This window comes from Eumetopias jubatus, unplaced genomic scaffold (assembly GCF_037043125.1).
Source record: "Eumetopias jubatus isolate StellerSeaLion01/CBP00866 unplaced genomic scaffold, mEumJub1_p1.0 scaffold_6, whole genome shotgun sequence".
Taxonomy (NCBI): Eukaryota; Metazoa; Chordata; class Mammalia; order Carnivora; family Otariidae; genus Eumetopias; species Eumetopias jubatus.
Window position 1 is genome coordinate 40,046,386 of NW_028274812.1, and position 25,813 is coordinate 40,072,198.

General features: G+C 33.7%; 1 protein-coding gene across 1 annotated transcript in view; it reads left to right on the top strand.

Annotated features, from left to right (window-relative positions):
- The window catches only part of TRDN (triadin), a 327,015-nt gene that overhangs the window by 74,577 nt on the left and 226,625 nt on the right, over positions 1-25,813 (top strand). The window contains exons 8-9 of the mRNA XM_088023743.1: positions 6,342-6,512; positions 12,797-12,856. Coding sequence (XP_087879869.1) covers positions 6,342-6,512; positions 12,797-12,856 — 231 coding nt within the window. The remainder of the gene's footprint in view (positions 1-6,341; positions 6,513-12,796; positions 12,857-25,813) is intronic.

Sequence of the window (25,813 nt, forward strand, 5' to 3'; positions counted from 1 at the left end):
ACCTGTGAACCTTAAGCAGAAAACTTAGTTGAGCCACATTGTGCCAAGACTTTTGAACTTTGGAAATCGGTAGATATTAAATGGATATTGTGCTAAGCAGCTAAGTTTGTAGTAATTTGCTACTGTAGAGATAGGAAAGTAGCACAACATAGTTGGTTTACAGCTTTTGACCAGTAGTACACTACGAGTTAATTTTAGAAGATTCAAATTCGGATTTATTTTCTTCAAGAAGAAAGGATAATGCATATATCTTGATTGATATTTTAAGCCATTGAAGACCAAAAGTATCTTAATAATATCCCCCCCAAAAAAACAAGTAGAATATCAATGTAATGTTATGTATTTTGGAGGATTCCAAAAATACTAAATTAAAAATTTCATATTCTCAATTTATTTGCCAATTGTTTGATGTTAAAATATGGATTCTGATAGTTCAATCTTATGTCCTGAATTTAAATTTCCTCTTCCTATTTTAAAATATAGGTTTTATGTGACCAGTACATTTTAGAAATCTCAATTGAATGTTTTCAAGGGACTAATTCAAATAAACATTGGAATCTACTTTCAAAATTCAATGTGTTTACCTACACAATGCAAAATAATTAAATATTTGAAGCAGATATATTTTTACTAAATTTTTCATGAGATAACCAAATATCATTTTATTAAGATAGATGGATTATAAACTAAGATTGTTTCCTGGAAGGTAGCATGAATTTAGTCTTAAGATGAAATTTATAATTAAATATATATTATTATATTCTATTTGGTTCTCTTCTTTTGGACAGATTTGAAAGAAAATAAATTCATATATATATGAAATCTTACAGCTGGTAGGGATGTTAGAGACCATCTTACCTAATTTCCTAACTAAACAAATGAAGAAACTGACCTTTAGGGAGAAAAAACAATTTTCGCAGATTATATAACTAGTATGCAATTAAACTAAGACAAAACCCCAAGTGAACTGAGTAAAAGTCTAGTATTCTTTCCAAAGATAAATAAAGGTCTTCAAGCATCAATTATTCCTTCAAAAATATCTGTTTAATACAGTACTAGTTATTTATTGCTATGAAAAAATTACCACAAATTTAGAAACTTAGGTCAACACACATTAATTATGTCAGCTTTTGTGGGTCAAAACTCTGGGCATGGTTTAGCTTGGTCCTTGGCTTCACGATGTCTCATAAGACTGTAATCAATGTATTAACAAAGCTACAGTCCCATCTGAAGGATCAACTGGGGAAGGACAATTTCCAAGTTCATTTACATGATTGTTGGCAAGATTCAGTTCTTCAAAACCTGTTGAATCAGGGCCTCAATGCTTTCTGACTGTTGGCTGGAAGCCATTCTCAGTTCCTTGCCACATGAGTCTCACTAATATATAGCTGGTTTCATCAAACTTAATAAGAGAGAGAATCATCTAGTAAAACAGAGATAATCTTATGTAGACTAATCATGGAAGTCACATGTTATTGGTTAGCAGCAAATGCATTGGCCAGCCCATATTCAAGGGGAGAAGATGACATAAGCATATGAATACCAGAAAGTGGAGGTCACGGGCAGGCCATCTTGAGTCAGCCTGGCCTGCCATAAATCACAAATATTTTATTTACATACTTATATTCTTATCAGGAGATACATGTAGGCAACCTATATATGTATATACATATATGTATATACACACACCCAAATATGTATAGGCAAATATGTATATGTATAGGCAACCTATATATGTATATACATGTATGTATATGTATATACACACACCCAAATATGTTTCCTTTTTATTTTATTTATGTATATATACATTATGTTAAGTGTATATACACTTATGTGTGTGTATATACACACACCCAAATATGTATAGGCAAATATGTATATGTATAGGCAACCTATATATGTATATACATGTACATACATGTATATACACACACCCAAATATGTTTCCTTTTTATTTTATTTATGTATATATACATTATGTTAAGAACATAGGAAATACATAAGAAATTATCTTTGCATAATGGGTAATTTGGGGGAAAACAGAATAAGATTGAAAAGGTATTCATTATAGTGTATGATAATTAAGTTAGAAACAAAGATAACCTATTGTATTTGAGAGGTATGACCAGAGTTAAGTAAAATCTCCCTCTGAAGACTTTGATTGCCAGAGGCACTCCCGTGAAACACAGCACATTTTATAATCTGTTTCAAGCACAGCATTTCCAAGAGCAGCAACTCTCTGTTCCTCCCTGGTACATGTGTAGGACCTCATATTATTGTGAAAACTAGCCTATTCCTATAGTTCTTTAAAAATAACAAAGACAGGGAAGAAGTAGAAGAAGAGATGATGGCAAGAGAAGTAAGTGGAGTAAGCCAAGTCCAGGCCAGCCTGTCGAACTGTCTGGAAAATGATGATCTTCAGATATGTGTGTATTTGATGAAGTAGGGGCGGTTACTACTTATTGATCACTTTCAGAAGACTTTCTGTTGTTCTCACTGGTTTCTGTATATGTATATCTCCCTCCATATGTCTTAAAATACATTTTGAAATCATCCTCAGAGATTAATATGAATAATATTATGCAATTTACTGTAATGGGGAAATGGGTTAGTCATTTTGCTTCTACTGCTTCTACTTCTGCCTTATTAGTTGCACCATGTTTGGCAAATGGTTTTTCATTCCTAGATTTCTCATCTGTAAAATGAGTATAATATAGTAGTTCTTGCTATACATCAAACTCTAAGTTCTAGGAAAACTCTAATGAGCTCTAGGAATGAATCCTCAGGATATGAGGATTTAATATTAGAAATTCCAATGTACTTCTTTTGCAGTGTACAAATTCTTTTGTTCATATTATTTTACTTATCCTCATAGCTTCCTTAAAGGAAAAAATAGCTCCAGTGGTAATTTTTTTTTAATGAGGAAAACTGAGGAACAGAGAAATGAAGCAGTTGGCAGTTCTTTAATGAATGAGTTGAAATTTGTCATATCCTAACTCCAAAAATGAATAGTATGTTAATATGTTTATTGGATAATGTGATTTCCCTACTTTGGCATTAGACATTTTGATTCTAGTACAGTCACTAATGGGCAAGGCTAATTCCCAAGTGAATTAAATATACTGATGTCTTTCTTTTGACTAGACCATCTTATTTTTTATTTGAAAAAATCATAAATTAAATATCCTCCTAAATAGAACTGGGTGATTGGAATACAGGCGTGACAATACATTTTGCTTTATCATTCCTTAGTGAGCTCCTCAATCCAAATGTCAGTTAAATTCTTAAAAAAAAAAAAAGGAAAAAAGAAACAACAACAGGAAAAGTATTTCGACATAAAATTTAAGAACACCTACCCATTTGATAAAAATGAATAGCAGTTGAATGTTGCTTTAGTTTCACGGTATTTACCCTGTTATATCCACATCATTGTTGAGTTCTTACCCATTTTAATGTGGGGTAAACTTACTTGTTTCAAATATGAAGCTCACTGACAAATGTCTAAAAGAGGTAAGGAAAATTTTGTTATTTTTATACTTAAAACCATTGATAAAAATGAGTTTGTTTTAGATGTGGCCTTGAAGAAGATTATCTTTGCTCATTTACAAATTATTATGGCATTAAAGGTAGATCTGAATTTCATATATTTTAATTCCATGGTGTGAAGTTAAGGTTAAATCAAGAGCTACTTACAAGTGGGTAGGTGTCATTTAATGTAACAAAAATTACAATTTCACACACAAAAAAGTATAAGCAAGAAAAATTTGGCAAATTTTTCAAGTTTTGTCAAGTTTATTTTAAACACGTTTACATATGCAATCTGTTTATTGTACAGTGAAACATGTACTGTTCTCTCTTCTTGATCAAACGTGCTAATTCAGTAAACATTTATTTTGTGTTTTCCCTGAAAAAATCACTGTGCTAGACATGATGATGCCACAAAAATGAATAACATAGTTCCTATCCTCAAGTTGCTCTGTCTGGTAAGGAAGAGCGATGTGTGAACAATCATTTGTAATACAAGATATATAATGGGGAGAAGCAGATGTACTTTAATAAAAATTGAGGCAAACTGAAGCTCAGATGAAGGAAAGATTAATTCCAATGGCCGTGCCCTTTGCTGCATATGCACTGAGCGCAAAGAAATTTATATATGCGGAAAACACAGCAACCATAAAAAATGAAGCCTGGAGATGTTTGACATGTAGAAAATGCATGAGACATTCAAGAAAAAGAAAGTAGTCTAGTGGAGGAAGAAACTTTTGGAAAGGTGCTATGAGAGGAGAGATAGGAGGAAACCAGCTCTGGGTGCCTGGGTGGCTCAGTTGGTTAAGCGACTGCCTTCGGCTCAGGTCATGATCCTGGAGTCCTGAGATCGAGTCCCACATCGGGCTCCCTGCTCGGCAGGGAGTCTTTTTCTCCCTCTGACCCTCTTCCCTCTCGTGCTCTCTATCTCTCATTCTCTCTCTCTCGAATAAATAAATACAATCTTTAAAAAAAAAAAAGGATGAAACCCGATCTTGCAGGATTTTAAACGCTATCCTAACCTTTTTTATCCTGCTAATCTTCAGAGCTCCAGCAACTCGCTCTGAGCCCACGCCATGCTAAGCTCTCTGGAAGAGTTCGTTAGGTGAACATTGATGAATTGTGTGAGTCTGAGGTGTTGCTGGCATCTCAGGGGAACTTCCTCTGTAGCCAGAAACTAATAAATATTTGGTGTGAGGTTTTGGAATTATGTTGATTTAAAGTCATTTGCAGAGAGCTGATGGTTTCAGTCACAGAAATCTATGAATCTGCTGTAGGAAAGAGCACTAGCCAGCAAAGGAAATTTAAAAATGGTTTAAAAGAAGTAGAAGAAAATCCCCAATTGAATATAGTTACAGAAGCCACAGAGACATTGGGAATTTGTGGAGTAATTGGGTGAGTTTTGTATAAGAGTTTTATGTCTAAGCAACTTTGGAAAACAGTGCATAGAATAATCTCCCTCTTTGAAGATTTTCAATAGACTCTAGCTTTGAGAAATTTCATAGTGAAAAAAACTGATTTAACTTTGTTTCCAAATTTCTTTGATCATAGGAATATCTTTATACTTTTAACATAGTAGCATCATCTTCCTGCAAAGTTTCTGAGAAACAGTGCTTTGGGAAGTTTGGTTCATTCAATTAAATGCAGTACCACTGATGATTTTGGTTTTGTAAGCATCAGACATTATCATTTTCATTCTTCTCTTCGTGGGACCTCATAATTTCATCTTGCATTAGTCTCAAATTATTGCTTAACGTACTAAAGCAAAAAAACTTGATTATAATATTTTCATAAAATTTTTCAACATGAGTGACAATAAAGCCTATCCATTACATTGACAAATGACGTGAGAGAGTCACATGGCAGTAGACTTATCGTGGTGTCTATTGATTATGTGTGGTCCCATAGAATAAATCATGTCCAGTGTGTAGCATCTATATAAACAATTCCCCACAAATGTGTGCTGTATTATTATTGCTTTTTGTAAAATAATTGAAAAGTTTCACAAACTGATTAGTTCACATTTCTAGTTCCTTCCTCCCAAATGCATAGAATATCATATTAAGAATATGTGTGTGTAGAATATATATATGCATGTATGTTGTGATTAACATATTTTCTAATTTAAAGCCCTTTCTGTTCACTAGGATATATGTAAGGGTTTTAAAAGTGATTAGAATTATTATTTCAGACTTAAGATAAGCAGGAGCTAATATTGCATTTTCTGCTCTCTTTCCATCTCCTTTAAAGTCAAGTCGTTAGAGCCTGAGTGTTTCTGAGGTATCCTTTAATGGATTTTATTGTTTCATTTCTCTTAGTCACTACCCGTGCAAGTGATTTCACCTTTATACCCCCAAGAGTTATTTTTTAAAAATACTATGTTTAGTTTCTTGAATGACTTTTAAGATATTTGTGTTGTGGAACAAAAAGATTATATCCTTTTAAAAAGGCTCTTTGGTATGGGCTTGCCTTTCACTGAACATGCCTGTATATACATCCCTTGTGTATTTCAAATGGCTCCTTATTGATATGCTAATCTGGTAGCTACCTAAAAGGTAATGTTTTCATGTACAAATTAAGAAAGTGTCCAACTTGTAAGTGAGCTACCTTTTTTTAAGTACTCTAACATGTCACTTCATAGACAATATAAAAATTAGATAATAATAGTCACAAGTATGTATATCAGGGGCGCTATTTTTTCCATTGTTTTTCTTTTCTTTCTTTTTTAAATTGTTCTTAGCAACCAATGAAAGATGAAATGCTGTATTGCTAAATAAACAAAAATAATCCAACTTGTCTTTAACTCTGTATAGAAGAGAGGAAAGCCAAGGCGGAAGAGAAGATTAAAAAGGAAGTGAAAGGTGGGAAACAAGAGAAAGTGAAGCCAAGAGCTGGAAAAGTCAAAGAAGTACAGAAAACACCACCTAAGCCCAAAGACAAGGAGGGGAAAGAGACTGCGGCTGTGTCCAAGCATGAACAGAAAGGTAAACATTCAGAGGAGGTGGCCAGAGGTCCTAAGAGAACATTGGGCAAGAAGCAGATACAGTGAAATTAAAAACTCAAAAAGACCGAGATCAGACTTCAAATGGGAGAAAAAGACTTGTATAAGCAAATATATCTGAAAGGAAATGCAATAAGTGGGAATTAAAATTCGTTTATGGAAGACTAAAATGTATTCACGTATCTTAAAGATGCATTTTGAAATTTTTAAAAGAGGATTTGAGTTAGTTATCTGAAGTTATTTGAAGGTTGAAGATGAATGTTAAATTCTTGAGACACAGGATTTCTTTTTTTTAATTTTTTATTGTTATGTTAATCACATACATTACATTACATCATTAGTTTTCGATGTAGTGTTCTATAATTCATTGTTTGTGCATAACACCCAGAGCTCCACGCAGAATGTGCCCTCTTCAATACCCATCACCAGGCTAACCCATCCCCCCACCCCCCTCCCCTCTAGAACCCTCAGTTTGTTTTTCAGAGTCCATCGTCTCTCATGGTTCGCCTCCCCCTCTGATTTACTCCCCCCATTCTTCCCCTCCTGCTATCTTCTTCTTCTTCTTTTTTTTCTTAACATATATTGCATTATTTGTTTCAGAGGTACATATCTGTGATTCAACAGTCTTGCACAATTTACAGCTCTCACCATACATGGGATTTCTATTAAGAGGTAGAAAAGCAATTTTATGTTTTCTACTCTTTGGAGAACAGCAGACCAGGGAAAATGACAATTTTCAAGGAGTTTTTTAGGGGGCGTATGTTCAAATCATATAGAATAAGTATCATAAAAACTATCCATACATTCCTGTTGTCTTCAAGAGCACATAGCTTAGAATATACATTGAATTATTAAATTTGGTTAATTTAATGGGCGGGAAGTTATAGGAAAAAGAACTCTCAAGTTTCTTTGCTAGCTTCCACTGACTGAATTGATGACTTTAGGAATCTCCGTACCTGACCCTGTGCAGCAATTCAGTAAAAGTGATGTCAAACTTACATCCCTACTTCACAGAAATAGAGCACTTAAATGGAGGTGGAATATAAACCTGAAATTCTTTATGGAAAGGTGCTATGGAAACATAAAAGGAGAGAATTTTCAGAAGACAGCCAGGGGCTTGTCCTACATCCCTGCCCCTTTTGGAATCTGTTCTTCCTAAAGTCCATTCCCTGCGCTATGCTGCTACACAGTCCTAAGGCTTTCCATACAGAATATGGGATCTACTCTGGAGGGACTATTCCTACAAATGTTTTAGGGGTGTTGCAAAATGAAACTTTCCTTTACTCTGGTAGTTTTGAATAGTTATATTTGAGGACTAAAATTAAGGAACGGTTTCTATGAGATTTTCACTAAAAATTTTGAAAACTTTATTACTGAGTAAGCTATTTGGACAGTGAAAATAGTTTTCACCATTATAAGACACAAGATATGAAATTTGCAATCCACACTTTCTTTCTTTTAGATTCCACCTAGAAGTGAGATCATGTGGTGTTTGCCTTCGCAATCGTCTCTTATTTTTTGTCTTTGAATCACTTTTTCCTTTGAATTCACAAGTAATATTTATAAATTTTGTTTTATTTGACAAAAGACATATATTTTTTGAAAATATATTTTGAAAAGGAAAGGAAAGAAGAAAGAAAAAAACTTCTGTCTCTCTTTTCTTGTGACCCACAAAATTTTGAAATAAATGAAAATCACCTAAATTTAAAATTCTGTGGATCACTGACAAAAAAGAGTGGGATTAAAACTTTGGAGCCCTAAAACCTTTCTTCAATTTTAAAAATGATTATATTGCCTTGAAAAAATTAAAAATATTGGCTATTACCTCTCTTAAAACTATATGTTATTTCTGAAATATTTTGGGTAGAAAACAAAACTATAGTAAGTAAAGAGAAAATATTTTGAATGGACTATTTTACTGTGATAGAAAACAGGAAAATTAATCTTCTGACTCACTGATATATCTATTTAAAATGATTATCAAGGTGTTAAGATACTCTGCATTTTAGATTGCTTTTTAAAGGTGAAAATAATCACATGAAACCAGCTGAAACGTACTAACATATTTTTATTTTTTGTCCATAAATACAGTATATAAAAATTCATGCCATGTATATATGGGAGTATCAAAATACTTATCTAGCAACTAGGAACATGAATAAACTTTTTGATGCCCATTTTTAGTATCTTGGGTTTTTTTGTGGGGGGGAGGCACAGTTCATTGACATAAAACATCATTGGAACATTTTAAAATAATATTTATTTTCTAGGCCACATATATTGTATTTCATTCATATCAGTAATCAGAATTCTTAAAGATAGCATTCTATTACCATTTTCATTTTCAATCTACAGTTTTCATTTCCACATAAAGAGCTATTTATCTGTTAAAAAGACATTCGAATATCACTTAAAGTTAGAAACAAAAGCACAAATGTGATTTTTATCAGCTAAGTAAATGCATTGGCTAAAGTAAGGCTCCCTATTAAGACAGCTACCTTCAATTAAATAACTGTATCATTAGGTAAATAATCAAAACTTTACTTCTAATTCCTGGTCAGACACATAAGTATATTATTTTTTTTAATTAAGCAAAGATTCAAGAATATTTATTTATACAAAAATGAAATCACATTATGGTTTTGACTAAACATGATAAAGATGTAGTGTTTTTTAAATAACCTATTTGTGAGGTGGCTCTGATTTTGAGACTTTTGTATTGATGATTTACTAAAATAGTTGCGTAAATTCTCCTTTGAGCAAGGGATTATTTATTTGCTTAGCTTAAGTTAATCTTAACGAATTTGAGTCCTTTTCAAATAGATTTCTAAATAGTTCTTTGTAGATAAATAAGGCCTACAGGTCTTTCACTGGAAACAGATTTTTACATGGAGCACATACACTTCTTGGCAATTTTTAAATTATATAGCATACATGAAAATATGTTCACATGTAATTACTCTTAATATTATATATTTATAAACAATCTATTTCCACAAAAAGCATTGGGAATCAGATGCACAGGTATGCACATGCTTACCATAAACTTATATACACACTTACATACCACGTAATCTAGCTTTTATGGACCAATCTTAATCTATTTAAAGTAGGGTAAGAAAGGTTGGCAGGACCAGGCATTGCTCTCTGATTTTCTGTGGTCTGTGGCGAATCTATGCGGAAGGGAAAAAAACCAAACCTCACTGCTATGCTCATTCTTTCTTTTCTTCTCCCTCCACTGCCTCCTCCTCTGCCTCTTTCACCTCTTCCTCTTCTTCCTTCTCCTCTTCCTCCTTCTTCAGCTTCTTCTTTTCAACAACTATCTCAGAATTTTGGCAGGCAGAGAGAGTAGAGCTAATATGAATTTACTGTAGAGCAGCAGACTACACATGCCCCATGCTCATAATTCTGTTGACATTCTGCACCCAGAATGCATTTTCCCTCAGCTGCCACTCCACAGGGGACATGGACAAGGCAGCAGCTGAATGGCATCCGTCCCTGCTCCTTGAAGAGGAGAGAAATGGTCAGCATGTGTTATTCATAGAAGATGTTCATTTGGGGAAAAAAAAATTAAGAAGTGGTGACCAAATGTGAAATTATATGAATGATTATCACAAAACTATGAAGGTTAGCATAATAAAACAGTTCATATTTTCTTTAGGAAAATTTTTCTAGTTTAATGTTTGAGTTGCATTTAAAGAAGCATTTCTATGAAATGAATCTTCCAAATCAGGAAGGCTTGGTTTTGCTTTATCCTTAGACAGGTGAAGCAGACCCACTGGGCATTGCCCAACATATACTTGCCTAGAATTCTTGCACATTGTTAAGGTCAACACTCAGGACACATGGAAATGGGCATCTAATTTAAAATATTTGAAAATTCTTAATTTAAAATATTGTAAAAATACTCTCATTTTCCTATTGGTGCCATGAGAATGCAACATCATAACGTCACTCAAATAAAACAGAAACATCCTAAGAATTGTAACCCAAACAATTTTCTAGATTAAAAAACTAAATATTTTTTGAATTAATAAAGGATTTTCTTTCTTAAATTGAAGGCAAATAGGATTATTGGTGCATTAATTAAATGAATAACTTGTGGAGCCAGAAAATATTGGTATAATAAATACATTTTACCTTGGTAATAATCTAACATAGAGGCTAAAGAGTTTCATTACACTGTCAGAATTCAGTTAAAGAAAAACCTCCGAAACATGAAGATTTTAGTTAATTCAATATACTATTCCGCATGTTATGGGCATAAATATGCCATCACAATTTGGGGCAGAGAGCATTATTTCATTTTGGGGGATTGCCCAAACCCTTCAAATTCCAAGTAGTCCCTGCATTCTCAACCTCTCACACACACAGACTCTGTGTTGCTGCTGCTGAAAGCTATAGTGTCACTAGGAATCATGGTGAAAGAAACAAAAAACTGAGGGATTTTAGATCAATGATTCTGAAAGATAGTTTAATTAGACCTTCTGAAGAGTCTGTTAAAAATGCATATTCTAGGATTTAGACCCATGGAAGCATAATACATTCCCCATCTTTTTGGTATTTGAATTGCCCTTTGAAACTACTTCTGAATTGTAGGAAGGACAAATCTAAAAAGAATATAGTCACTTAAAGTACTGAAACAAAGGGGAAAGCTTAAAAATTTCAGGAAGTCTTCCCTTGCTCAACCTCAAATTTGCCATGTAGGGGAAATATACTTTTTCATTTTGCTGCATCTTTGATCCAAATCTCCTAGTCTAGAATTTTGCTCAGGAAAACAGTTAGGTCCAGAAAAGAGAAAATGCTCTTTATGTTAATCTTAATTCTCTCCTGTGCCTTAGGGTTCCTGTGTCCTGGTTTTAGAAATCCTGGCTGTTACCTAGTATATCCAGGAACAAATAGATTCCTGGACTTGAACTGAGGACTAGCCTCCCTCCAACTTCCCACTTCATCTGTGGGAAAATGTGCTGTAATTCAAGAAGCAACACACATGCAAATTCTTGAAACTTCATAAGTTTTGGCTTACTCATATTTAGGGACTAATGAAAAGGATTATATTTTAACATTTACTTCAATAACTACATTTATTTTTTCAAAGGCCTGGCAGAGTTTCATAATAAAATGGATTACTCTAAAAATACTGTTAATACTTTAAAAAGAATAACATTTATAAAAATCATTGTATGTGTGTTTATTATATAGTAACAAGTTTTATTATTTCACATGTTTGATAGATATAATTTAAGGGTGTGTCATGTTGTGTAAATTGAATAAAGAGGTCCTAAAGCTGCCTTTGGATTTGTTAGATTAATAAAATGCCTATTTAGAAACATTAAAATGTAAATCATCTTGAACAAGATTAATTTCATAATATGCAAGCTTTAAAGATCTGGTAAAAACTTATGGAATAATTCACCAACTGAAATTTGGGTTGGAATGACCTCCGCAGAATCTAAAGTTATGTGAGAATTTAAAGTTCACTGCGATGTCTTTAACTTAGAGGGGAAAGGAAAAAAAAAAAGAACTCTGAAATAATTTGACCAAGTTTGCCCAAAATGTTCAAATCCTTTTTTTTTACTTTTTCCATAGACCATAGACTAGTCAAGATCATAAGATATCTTAAGTGAAGAGTACTCAGTTAATTAGCTTAACAATGATATCATGTGATGCTGAAAGTCTGCACATACTCTTCTAATTGAACAGCATTTCCATGCAGAAACCCTAACACATTGCAAAGGAGTTAGCCTCCCTGCTTGCCTTTTCAAGAAAAAGTCCTCAGCTCCATTTAGACAATTAGCAGAAGGGCTTCGAATGAATAATTGGTAAATGTTCCAACTTGGAAATAATTTCCTCTTGTACAACTTCTGTTTGATTATTGGAAGTGTATATATGAACAATGAGAAAAATTGCTTTAATATGATGACTTTTATAATGAATTTGATGAAAAATGTTTTGATTAAGAAAAAACAACTGTATGATATTACCCTGAACTAGTCTGTTTCAGTTTTTTAAGGTTATTCTTTTTGTATGGAATAAATCAAGCCTTATATTTTTGAGCATTTTTAAATTACATTTAAACCTTATATTTATTATGTTTTTCTTCCCCTGTGTGTTCATATGAGTGCAAATTATTTCTTCACAGAGAATACTATAGTAAGTAAAATAGAATTGTGCTATTTTGTTTGTTTTGTTAAGCCATTTCTCCTTAGGAAAAAAAAAGGTGTTGATGACATTTTTTCATTGCTCTTTTTCTTTCTACTCTGTCAGATCAGTATGCATTCTGTCGATATATGATTGACATGTTTGTCCATGGGGATTTAAAACCAGGTATTCCAAACAATTTTTGTACTTGTCTGTTTTAATAGTCTTCGTTTCTAAGATTGTTGGCTTTTTTATGTACTAAACTGTATTTTCATTTAAAAAAATTGCATATTGCATGTGTAGGTCTAGAATAAAACCAATAAAAAATAGAAGTAATAACTGGCATTAGGGCCTTTAATTTTACTGTCTATTACTGCATGGCCTATTGCAAATGAAGTCGGTTGAAAGCTAAAAAAATGCTAATATCTTTATATACAAAAAATGCTAATATCTTTAATAATATCTTGGAGTGAAGAGGCGAATCATCTTATTTTATTTCTGGTAAACTTATAAGCCCTATAACAATAAAAGTATTCTTTTTTTTAATAGTGAAAAATATTCATATTAAATCCATCACAATTCAAATACTTAATTTGTTTCAAAAATTTTTTTTTCTCTCTCACATGAGTGAGGGTTAGCCACTCCAGAGATCTACTATTGATGGAGATAGTCAACCTTGGAGTTAATAGTCAACATAATGGAGAAATATTTTTACTGAAAGCAATTTATCTATCATATCTCTTTTATTATTGCCCAGTGTAACAAGGGATTCTTTACTAATATCTTAATTAATAATGAATAACTTGATTGCTTGTACTAGGTCTTTTGCAGATTTAAAGACTGATAGTACTATGTTGTTTGGGGAAACAATTCTAAGAAGATGGTATTGTTAAAGAAGGAGCTAATTTACATTAGAATAATTGAGGCTGATTGTTTAAAGCAAACTATACTTTGGCTTTAAGCTATTTTTATGGAAATCTCTCCAAAATGTATAATTACATTTATGCACCTATTGGCAAATGGGCATATCATATTTAAAACAAGTATATAACACATCTAGGTCCTAGAAAATTTGAAGATCATGAGAATTTTGCCTCTCTAGAAAATTTCGTTAATTCTAGTAACTTATTCAATTTCCACCCCTCCTCCTCTTCTTCATTTTCTTAATCTTTTTACTCTTCTTTTTTTACTCTCTTACTGAGTTAGAAACTGAAACGAGAGGGAAAACCCTGAAAAATATGGTGACTCACTTGGGTGATGACTCACTTGGTAAAAATGATTGTTAACGTATGTGTATAGTATCATAGTAAAATTAGATGGAAACATTAAGGAAAGTAGTTTAGTATGGTGGAAAGAGAGGCCTTTAGATGTACATCCAGATATAATCCTTGACCCCAACCTTTTCAGGCATTGGCCCTTCAGCAAATCATTGAACTCCACATGATCATCAGTGTCTTTACATTGAGGTCACAGTAACAACCTTGCAAATTTGTTGACAAAGCATCTAAGTAGATGCACAAAATACTATTAAAACTTTATTCTTTAAATCATTCAATATAGCACAGCCTGTCTGGGTGAACACCCCACATGAAAGAAACAACATTGATGACTCTCAGTCTATATACATCATTAAGTCAATTTTAGTTAACAGATTTGCTGACCAATTTAACTGTGATGGTTTAAGAAATTTATATTCTAGGGCGCCTGGGTGGCTCAGATGGTTAAGCATCTGCTTTCAGCTCAGGTCATGATCCCAGGTTCCTGGGATCGAGTCCCGCATCGGGCTCCCTGCTCCTTGGGAGCCTGCTTCTCCCTCTGCTTCTCTCTCTCTCTCTCTCTCCCTCTGTCTCTCATGAATAAATAAATAAAATCTTTAAAAAAAAAGAAAGTTATATTCTACACATATTTTGCTTTGAAGAGATCAATTGTTTACTTACATGGAATATGAATCTATATTCTAATGAGCATGAGCTTTTAAATTCCCTTGTTTGAGGAAAATAATGTGCTCTTTGTGCCCCCCAAATTATTCATATAGCTACTAATTGATCATAAGATACAAGTTCTAAGAAACTCACAGGACAGAGAGAACCGTACATTGTCAAAGTCAGTGAGGGATGCTAAGAGTTTAATAGTCACAAAGCTAATGATTTCTGTCCAAAAATTCAACAACAGATCAAGATCAGAAGGAACAGTGAAACCATCTCTGCACGAGTTAAGGATAATTCTGCTATTAACCGTACAGGGAGAGCTCTTCTAAAGTCCTATGTGAACATTTTTTAAGTAGCATGAGTTTGGTCCTGTAGCATTATCCAATATTCTAACTCCTGGAAATCATTCCCAAGTGCTATAGGATTAGATTTCTTAATATCATTTATTACCTTTTTAATTGCCTTCCTAATTTATTTCATCTACCTATAATGATGATTTTGCTGGCTTATTGCTATAATGTCTAAGAAATTAAAGAATACGTAATCAGTATTTCAGCATTTCAGGGGGTGGGAGGAGAAGGGAAACCTGTATAGTAAGCCTACTGTTTCATGTAACAAATTCTATGAAACTTCATAGGTGTACAAGAAAGAATATTTATATTACCTTTCTTGGTGAGACAATACGTAAGATGGAGTAAGAAAGCACTAAATATGGTCTGCGTTTTGAAAAATAAGGACTGAGACACAAGATTTACTTGGGCATATTAATTTAGAGAAAATGCAAGTGATAAGACTTTAACTCTGACTGACAATTAGAGAATAAAACAATTCCTGCCAAGTTTATTGTTCTGCATGTATCCAGTATTTATAAAACATTTGTGCTTCCATCTGTTTCTGTTTGGGATTAGTAGAACACCTGTTATTGTTTAGCTAAAGTTCATTATTAATTATTGGTAATGAGTTTTTTAAACTATAATTTGATTTTTCCCTTTGGGATAAAGTACTTCCCTTATAAAATGTTGCTACACTCTCAAAAGTAGCCCAAATCACAGTTGAGATTTGGAAAACCTTATTAATGAAATGTATTGACACCATGACATAAGTCCCAAGTTTTGCTTTTTTATCCCATTAAATAAAATACTTCTAACAAAGATAGTCTTAACATTTTTTTTTTTAGCTAAGATATACCTAAAAATGAACTGAACTGCCCTTTTTGAAACTCTGTAGTGAATATGCACTATCTTATGGTCAGTAACACTCCCCACCTCGATTACAGGGACCATCTTAATAACCAGCATAGACTGTAAGGATCATATCATTTCGTTGTATCTAATTAAAGTGTTCCTGTACTGGGGCACCTGGGTGGCTCAGCCGTTAAGCGTCTGCCTTCGGCTCAGGTCATGATCCCAGGGTCCTGGGATCGAGCCCCACATCGGGCTCCCTGCTCGGCGGGAAGCCTGCTTCTCCCTCTCCCACTCTTCCTGCTTGTGTTCCTGCTCTCACTAATTCTCTCTCTGTCAAATAAATAAAGAAAATCTTAAAAAAAAAAATAAAATAAATAAAATGTTCCTGTTCTGACTCACTCTACATTAAGTTGAAAAATTAAGAAAATTCTATTTAAACCTAGAAAGTGAGTATATGCTACTAAGGCTGGCCCCATGGGCAATTGGAGTAGATGTACACATACAATGTATAATTTTAGGGGTACTATGGATACTGAAGTGTTCCCTTCTCTAGAAATACTGTCTCTGCTGCTCTTAAATGATCTAACAACCCTGCTCTTAGATCTCTTGATTGTGTACATGGTCAATGTTATAGAACACGTTTTGAATAGTCCCTAACCTGTCTTAGGGAGGAGAGGAGGAGGAAAAGAGAGAGAAAGAGCAGAGAAGGGAGGGAGATGGATCCTGTTCTAAGGTGGCTGTCCTGGAGCTGGTGACGCACACTTTTTAGGGTTAAAGTAGTCTGGTTGTCATTTTCTTATGAGAGAATTATGAAAACTGGTCAATGCAGACATTAGTAGCTACATAGAGACTCAAATTTAGGGTGTTTCCTATTTTTTTTTTTTTGGTTTTGCTTTTAGAAATTGATAGTACTGATGGGGAAGACAAATGACTTTAGATTTATTTATCTTTATCAACCTTCTAGTAACTCCAATTTCCTTTTCAATACTTTGCTGCTAAGCACATTTTTCTTAAGTGCTAACCATACCCATAATTTCATTCATTTATGTAGACTCTAAAAAAACCATCATGATCTTGTTAGGCATTTTCACATTTCCTCTTCATCAAGTTCCTCCAGGCCAAATGGACTGCATGTATTGCTGGGCGAAGTCAACTGAGTTAAGCAAGGGGTAAATTTCAATAAGGAAAAAAATCACATAGCTCACAGACGCATTTATATTTACCACAGTTAAGGGAATCAGTCCTTCCAGTACAGGAACCAGGCCTTGTATACTTTTGCTTAGTCATTTTAACACTTTCTTCACCTTTTCATCTCTGTATAAAAAAAAAAAATCATAATCATAAAGCCATTATGATTAAAGTTCAATACAAGTTAAAGTTTATCCCTTAGGAGTTATTCCAAACATTGAAATTCCAGCTGCTGTCTGACTTTTGCTTGAGCCAAGAATTTACGTCAAGGTAATTTATTCCACTTTCTGTGTCATTTACTCTCTTAAAATTGAAGGTATTCACCTATCCCAAATCTTCTCTGACTATAATAAGGTATTCTTTGGCAGCTTGTATTCTAATTCTATGGGTTTTAAGTCCACAGCCAGAAAGAGCCTCAAGGAATAAGTTAGTACTCTCATTTTATTAAGAGCCTTTTCTTGAACTTCAGTTGTGCCTAACTGTGTTTTTGGTTTGATCCCGCTGAGAAGAGGTCAAATGTAATTGCATTATAGTCACTGTTATTTAATGGTTTAATCTAATGTATTTCAGAGCTCAATTGGCTATAATGGAAAAGACTAGGTAAGATTCAGCCTTGCTTCACTTTTCTCTAAAAAATACTGTTCCATGAAAACATACTCACTTTAGTTCCAAACGTCTAATTATTTTCACAAAGTAAAAGCTTTGGGAGTTTTTATGTTAACTCCATAAATATTTGTTGAATCCCCTCAGCAAGCTGGTAGTCCAGAAAAGAGATAAGACATGGCATAAATAACTTTATAACCAAGGATAAGTTGATAATGATGCAACAGAGGCTTAGAAAATGTACATGCTAATCTCAGTATACTAGGAACAATAGTTATCTCCACTTACCACTTGGACCTCTTAATGTTCTTTAATATTTTAAATCATTTAAAAAAGGGTTTATAGAAGTAAGAATAAAGGGAGACTGAAAATTGTGATAAGAACTTAAACATAGCAAAGCTAAAAGTTTATTTCATCAGTTTTCTGATTTTGAAGGTGTATCTACTCCAAATTGGAAACATCTTCAGAAAGGAACTAACTGCTCATCAATTACCATGTATAAACCTGCAATATATGCATCTAATAGATACTAATTCCAGATTTCAAACACATCTTTAATAGGTTCTAGCATAATATTACTTTTGGTTCTTTTAGAATTTGCATCATCAAAACGCAGCAGGCGAGTTTTTGAAATCTTTGAGGCTCATAATTTCATCGAAAAACCAATATCATCTCCATCCCATAGCTGTGAGACATTTTTTAGGTTAATAAACATTATTTATTATTTAGAATGATAAATCCAATGACTTTTTATTTATACATTATTGATTTCATTCTGATACCTGCCTTTACCTTTCTTTAGCATTTGTCCACTTAAAAACTACAAATTTTGGCACATAGATTTTTATAAAAGATGAAAAGATACCCTTCTAAGAAAATGAGATAGGCTAGGTTCTTGCCACAAAAGATTGCATGATAAAGTCCTTCTGGTTGGAGGATTGGATGAGAATACCATATTTCCTTTTTGTCCTTTGAAATGAGTTTTTCACTCATTGATTCTTGAGAAAATTCATTGTTATTTGAATATTCACGGTCTGAGATTTCATTTGAATGATCAATTTCAATTTCACCTTAATCATTAAAGTTTAGCATACTGTTATCTCTCTTTTTGCATTTGTCTTCTGATTCATCTAATAACTGAACTATCTTCCTCTGTCAGTTTTCTTCTCTTTGCAGTTATAGATGAAAAATAGAACTTTTAAATTCTAAACTGTGTTCAGTGAAACTAAAAGTAGACCATAAGAATGTTTCTAGACTTCTTTTATATCTTCTCAAGTGATGATGCACTACTTTAGTCACAACAATAAGAAAACTGAATGATGATGATGTAATGATGGTTTATTTTGCAATTGCATCATCCTTCTAGGCAACTCTATAATTTTTCTATTCTTTCTTATTATGTTAGTCATTGGTAGCATTGTTGGGAATAATTGATGAGTAATAATGAAATAATTCCTAAGTTGATGAAATAGAAATGTTCAAGATAGGGGAAAAAAACATTCCATCATGTGTCCTGGATTTTTAAATTTGTCCAGTGGTGCCACATAATAATTACACATGAGTTTAAAAAATAATTTTATAATTTTATTTATAAAAATAAATTTTATTTATAATTTTATTCTGTTTAAAAAATAAGTAATTTTTTCCTCTGTTCCTTGGAAGACCTATAAGAAAAAATAAGACAAGAGAGATCAGTCTCCACAAGTAGTTACAATTGTTCAAAACTAAACCAAACCAAAACTCAAAAACTATGATTAGCTTCAATAGACCCTGATAGCACACTGAGAATCAATGGTGAGAACATAAATGTGAAGGTCACGCAAGCCAGGATTTAAATACTTTCCTTGTGTTTAAAAATTTTTTTTGAATCTCAGTTTTTTATTAAAATGTATTTCTTAAGGCTTTTAAGATGATGAAAAAAGAAAGTATATGCACATGTCCTCTCCCCATATGTTTTTGCTTTCTCTTTTATTACGGAAATTTACTGCAAAAAAGATAATGCTTCTAGTGTGAAAAATCGGAGAAGATCTTACGGAAGAAAAAAAGTTGAAATGGGTCTTGAGACATTGGTAGACTCTGTCTATATGAATTTAAGGATAAAGATATAAAGACTGAAGGGATAACACTTCCGGCACAGAATCACACTATCTTGAAATGTTCTTTTGTGACTGACTACCAGCTGTTGAGTATTTATTCTCCGCTAGTTTCTTAAAATAATCTTATTTAATCTTTATAAAACCTTGGGAGGACTATATCATCATACTTGTTTTGCAGAACAGAGAATTGAGGTAGAGAGAATTTAAGGGTTTTGTCCAAGTCAAACACAGTGCAGACAGGGGATTCAAACCCAGCCTAACTAATTCTAAAGCCCAAAGCTCCCTGCTTTTTTAGGCATAGATGGGGAACTGCAAGGGGTTCACTTTGGTTGACACTCAGGGAACCTAGAAAGAGAAACAGAATTGTAAACATTTGTGCAAGAAGGTTTGGAGGGAATAGAATTGGAAAGACCAGTTAGAATGTGTCCAAGGAGAAGTGAAGATTGATCTTGGTAGATGTGATTAAGGGAATTAAGATGATTTTAGAGATATCACAGAGGTAGAATCATGGTATTTATTATCACAAATACCAAAGGAGAGGAAAGTAACATTTTTCAGAGGTTACTGGCCTGAAAAACCACGGGGAGTGGGCGGGTTGGGAAAGGAGATTTGGAACCCATTTTCTATTCTTAAAGCCACAGATAGTATTCAGTTGTAAAAGGGGAATATGTGAAGATTCCCATCCAAACATCATTTGTTAAGCACCTGTTAAATACCAAGACTCATACCAACGTACTCTCATACACTTTACTCATTAAATTCTCACAGCAACATCCGAAGTTATCTGTAGTTAGATAACCAAGTGTGGAGTTTCGGGGAGAGGTCAATGGTGGAAATGAGGTTGCCAAAAGAGTGAATGAAATAAGTCGCCGTACAAATAACTGAATACCTTCTGCATGTTCGGCAGTCCTAGACCAAGCACAGTAGGGGATGTAAGAACACTAAAGGATGATCTCTAACTTCAACAAGTGGAGAGGATGAGTATTTGAAAGAGAAAAAACTAATAAATGATAGAAAAAGGTTAAAGTTGGGAGTTAGATTGCATAATACCAACACTAAATGTTACAAGTTTCAGAGAGACATCTGTGATTCCTGATGTCAGAGAAGAAAACAGATATCTAGAACTTGAAAAATGGATAGTATTTGATATGAATGGAAGAGAAAACAAACAGGGTTGTGACATGGCAGTGCCTGTGACATTGATGTGTTTGTATGACAATGAGGATATCAGCCTGACAACAAGATAAATGAAGATGAGAAAACATCAGCAAGAAGTGCTAAGTTTGTGGTGACATTACAGATGCTCGGTCAATCAGGCAAAGCTGAAACTTGGTGTGGAAGAGAGTATGAAAAATTTTAGGTAGAACAATGACATGAAACCAGCGTTTCAGACTGTGTGATCAGGCAGCATCTGCTTAAGGGATTGGAAATGGGATAAAGTTTATGACCTATTGCTAAAGCTGATGAACTTAAAACATGGTTTTAAAGGAAGAAAGGACTTAAATTTACTAAGTCATTGTTCCTATAGGTGGTGATGAGAACTGTGTATAAGTAACTTAAGAAATTAATATTGCAACTCACAAGGTTATAAACCATTTTGACAAAATTCACACACGTGGTAGAAACTTAAATGAAGTTTAAATATAAATGGGAAGAGTGAAGTATGTGTGACTATTTACTAAAAACACAGTGGCATAAGAGAAGTGCTAGAACTGACCTGTTCATAACCTAGAAAGGAGCAATACTTTCTTTTCCTTTGGCTGATTCTTGTTGTTTTGCATTATTTTATTTTGATTCTTCAGAGGTAGCCATCCAGCCATCCAATGCATGGACATTTCAGGCAGTGAAATCAGGCGGTTAGGCACAGAGACTCCAGAGCCAGACTGCATGGCTTCAATTCTAGGCGCTGCCACTTGCTTGAAATACGACTTCGTCAAATTAATCAATCTCTTTAGGCCTTCATTTCCTCCTCTGTCAAATGAGGCTGATAAGATTGTGGCAGAATACATTAGCAGATGGTCAAAGTGCACTTAAGGGTCCATGGCTCTCTGAGTGTCGGCTCTTCGTTAGTCAATGAGCACAGACCTATGAGTTGTTACAAGCAAAATTTTGTTAGGGAGAGGAAAACATTTTTTCAGATCCACATCAACACATAACATAAAGCACCAATTTTGCCCATTGTAGCCATCTGGTGTCTTTTGGCCTTAGTTCTACTATCTACATCATGTAGGCAATAATATATAATTTACGGTGTTCTGGTGAGGATCGTATGAAAAATCTTGCATTATATGCATAGAATGAGTTTGATTTAAGTGTATTTTAGATGAGTTCTAAGGACTATGCTAGATTCTATAGATACAGCACTGAACAAATATGCATGGTGCTTACTTCTTCTTTAACGTGGGATAATAGACATTACTTTTTAGGGTTAACTTACCGATTAATTCATGCATTGACACAAACATTGAAAAGACTACCTGACTATGACAAGCATAAAAAGCACTATTTAAGTGTATAGTGGTGGTAGGGGTGGTGCTTGTGTCCAAATATAGCAAAATTGTGATTTTCTACTCACCACTCCTGGTATCTTTCTGATTTAATGATCATATATCATTATCATTCTCTCCCTAGCAAGTCTTTCTTTTCTGCCTTATATATACCTTTAAGAAACATTTGCTTTTAAATCCCCACTGTCTCATACTTTGCCAGCTCCATGATATGTTTATTGAATTGAATTCATGATGCCTAATATTTATCTCAATGAAAAAAATTACTGATGATCATTGCAGAGCAGCCCTTTTTATTCATTCCTAGAAATAATCTTGTTATTTAAAAAGATGACAGGTTTCTAAGCATTGCAAATAGGGCCCCGTGCAAAGATTCTTAAAGGAGTTATTGGTAGTATCTCTAGAGAGAGAGGCTCAGAATTAACAAAGACTGGTTTGCGGCATGCATCTGTAAACTGTAAAGCAGCATAAAGAATTAGAACGAAGTGGTAAAAGAAAAGGGGAGAAATCCTACACTTAATTACAGACGTGCATAGTTCCTGGACTTGACATACCCCCATGAGGGTTGCCTCTGATTATCTGAAGTCAGTGGAAGCCATTCAAGATAAATGTATTAGATTTTCATATTTGTCACAATCAATCCACGAAACATTCTCATCACTATAAATAGCTGGTATGTGCCCAGAAATAGATCCGAGTACTTCTGAGTGGCTGTGATGCTTTTAATGCTGCTGTGCTCTCTCCGGCAGCTTCATTGGGATAAAGGGGCTGGAGGCTTTGGGAGAAAGCTAGTAAATAAAAAGACAGCTGTCCTCCTAATACCAAGTGTTAGGACTTCACTTCTGTGTCCATTTAAAGAGAAGAAAATGAAGGCCAGTTTCGTTTTTCTCACATTCTCCCTACCCTTTTGAATGCGGGGCTAGATTTTAGAGGAGTATCTTTGCTGTGAGGGAACTTTGAAATTCAAGTATCGTTTTGGTCTAGCCTTGTCACTGTTAATGGCATGGACTTGCTGTCAGACAAAAATAAATTCCTCCTCAGGTAACCTACTGAGACTATTCAAAGCATGTTCTAAAACAGTCTGAAAAAGGAACAAATAATACAGAGTCATTTGAATTGCTGCATGAAAAGCAAGGAAAATTAAGGCTTAATCAGAGAATTATCAAACTAATTAGGTGTTATTTATTAATGTGTCATGTCTTGTAATAATCTTATCTGTCAGTTCATAGGCAAGAGTGCAGATTAAAAAAACATTTCAGTAATTATGTGAATATATTCCCCTCCTGCTATTCTAAGGTTCACTTGGGTGGCCCAGTAGACAAAGAATGGAGAATATGTGACTTTCTAACCATTCAGATGAATATGTAGTTCATTTTTTTAAAGATTTTATTTATTTATTTGACAGAGAGAGAGACAGTGAGAGAGGGAACACACGTAGGGGGGAGCAGGAGAGGGAGAAGCAGGCTTCCCTCTTGAGCAGGGAGCCTGATGTGGGACTCGATCCCGGGACCCTGGGATCATGATCTGAGGCAAAGGCAGGGGCTTAACCAACTGAGCCACCCAGGCTCCCCGAATATGTAGTTCTTCACACTTTTCTAAAGCAGGTCTTAATTTAAACATGGAAATAATAAGTATGCCCCATACTATTTTGATATAACTAATTGTGAACTACAAAGTTTGATATAACTGCTTTCAGAGGAACCTAGATGATGAACAAATATTTCTCATCCATAGCTTTTTTTTCTGTACCAGGATGTTTGTGCAAGATGAAAACAATGATGAATTTTGCAATATTCACATTAATGTTACCAATTTCAAATTTTGATGTTCAACAGTTGCTCAGCATTTTCGGATCAGTTCTATGACAGCCCTTCTAGTCTCTAGTGTATTTTATGTTTGGGTTTTCTAAAATATTCTGTTAAGACAAAATAGTACTATTCTTACCACATAGTAGTAATAACTAAACCACACTTGAAAATAATATATTTTGCCTATTTATATACTCATCAATATCCCAGTTGATATGCTCAAAGTCATTCTATTAATCAATCTCTCAATAGTTACTACATCCCTGATTTTAAATAGTTACTAATTCTGTGGTTTTAGTAAATAGTTACTAAATCAATACTAGTGGTCATAACATGAGTCTCAAAGCAGAAGGAGATAACAATCTAGTCAGATTATTACAAGGAAAGCAAATAACAGTATAAAGCAGTTAGGGGAGAAAAATGGGAGAAGATACTAATTAAGTACTAAATCATATCTGCAGATTATACTCAATATAAATGTCTAAAGATGAGAGGGCCACAGAGGTTACGAGAGGTTTCCTAAAGGTGTAGTCCTGATATTTCTTCAATGCTCACCTTCAGCCTCATTGTGATTATTATTATTGATTGTTTATAATGAATTTATTACTTATTTTTATTTAGGTAGTAAACTTTTTCACTCTAAGAGGGGTAGAATAGTCATATAATTACATGTACTCTTTATTAAAAATACCAAGTAAGAAATCAATACAGGGTAAAAACTGAACAAAGTAATATCTCATCATATGGATGGTATCTACATCACTGTGCATCCTTTCAAATTAGACCTCGTTATACTTTAGTGTCTATCCTTTGTCATTCAAACTTATTTATATTACATCTCTTAAATCCCCACTACTCTATCTTATTCAATATTTCTGCTTCGTGTTTGACATGGAACTTTCCTGAAAGAAAAACTGTCACCTACAAATCACTTTCTATTGTAACCATCACAGTATTTAGGTAATGACGTGTGTTCAGTGGCTAAGACTTGTTTCTAATAATTAGAATCTCTTACAGAAAATGAGAGAAAATAGGTATACAAAAAGGATCGATATTGTCATATTGAAACATCATGTGAAAAACAACCTGACAATTTAATACTCTTTTATAAAACAGTTGCATAAGATATAAATGGTTTCCATTTTCCATTATTCATGATGGGGTTATAGTAATGATGATTTTCTCCCAGAAGGAATATTATTTTTTTGTATAATTATAGATAGCCTCCTGGCAGACACTGGATAAGCAGTGCGTATTGTTTTAAATGACAAAATAGTATCAATTATACACAATTTAAAACAGGAAGAGAAGTTGGATGACTTCCAAATGTGTCATTCAAGGGAGAATATATTTGTGAATTTAATTGTGGTGTTAAGCCTATTAAATGGTAATTATTAAGATGTTATCATTTATCCTTAATCTATCCAGTGCAAGTATTGAAATACTTAAGTTTATGTTATATGCCTGTAGCTGAAAAGTTGTGGAGTTTTATCATCTTTTCTAAAGCACCCAGTAGAGAATTCTCTGCTAAAACAAAACGATAAATCCTTTGTCTCCTCCTGAGATAAATTCCAAAACCAGAAGGTCTATTTTTAATTGGCTCTACGATTCGTCCTTAGGCTTTTCATATCTCTTCGAATTGCTTGTGAACATGGAACATTTGCATGTGTCAGAGACAATTAACAAAAAAAAAAAAGAGAGAGAGATGAAAGAAATTTTCCCACAGGTAGAGACAAAGAATAGGACAGTTGCAACATCCCTTCCCTTTGCCAAGTCCTGTGTGGTGTAGAAATAGCTAAACAGGGTGGTTGAAAAGTGCCAAATTGATT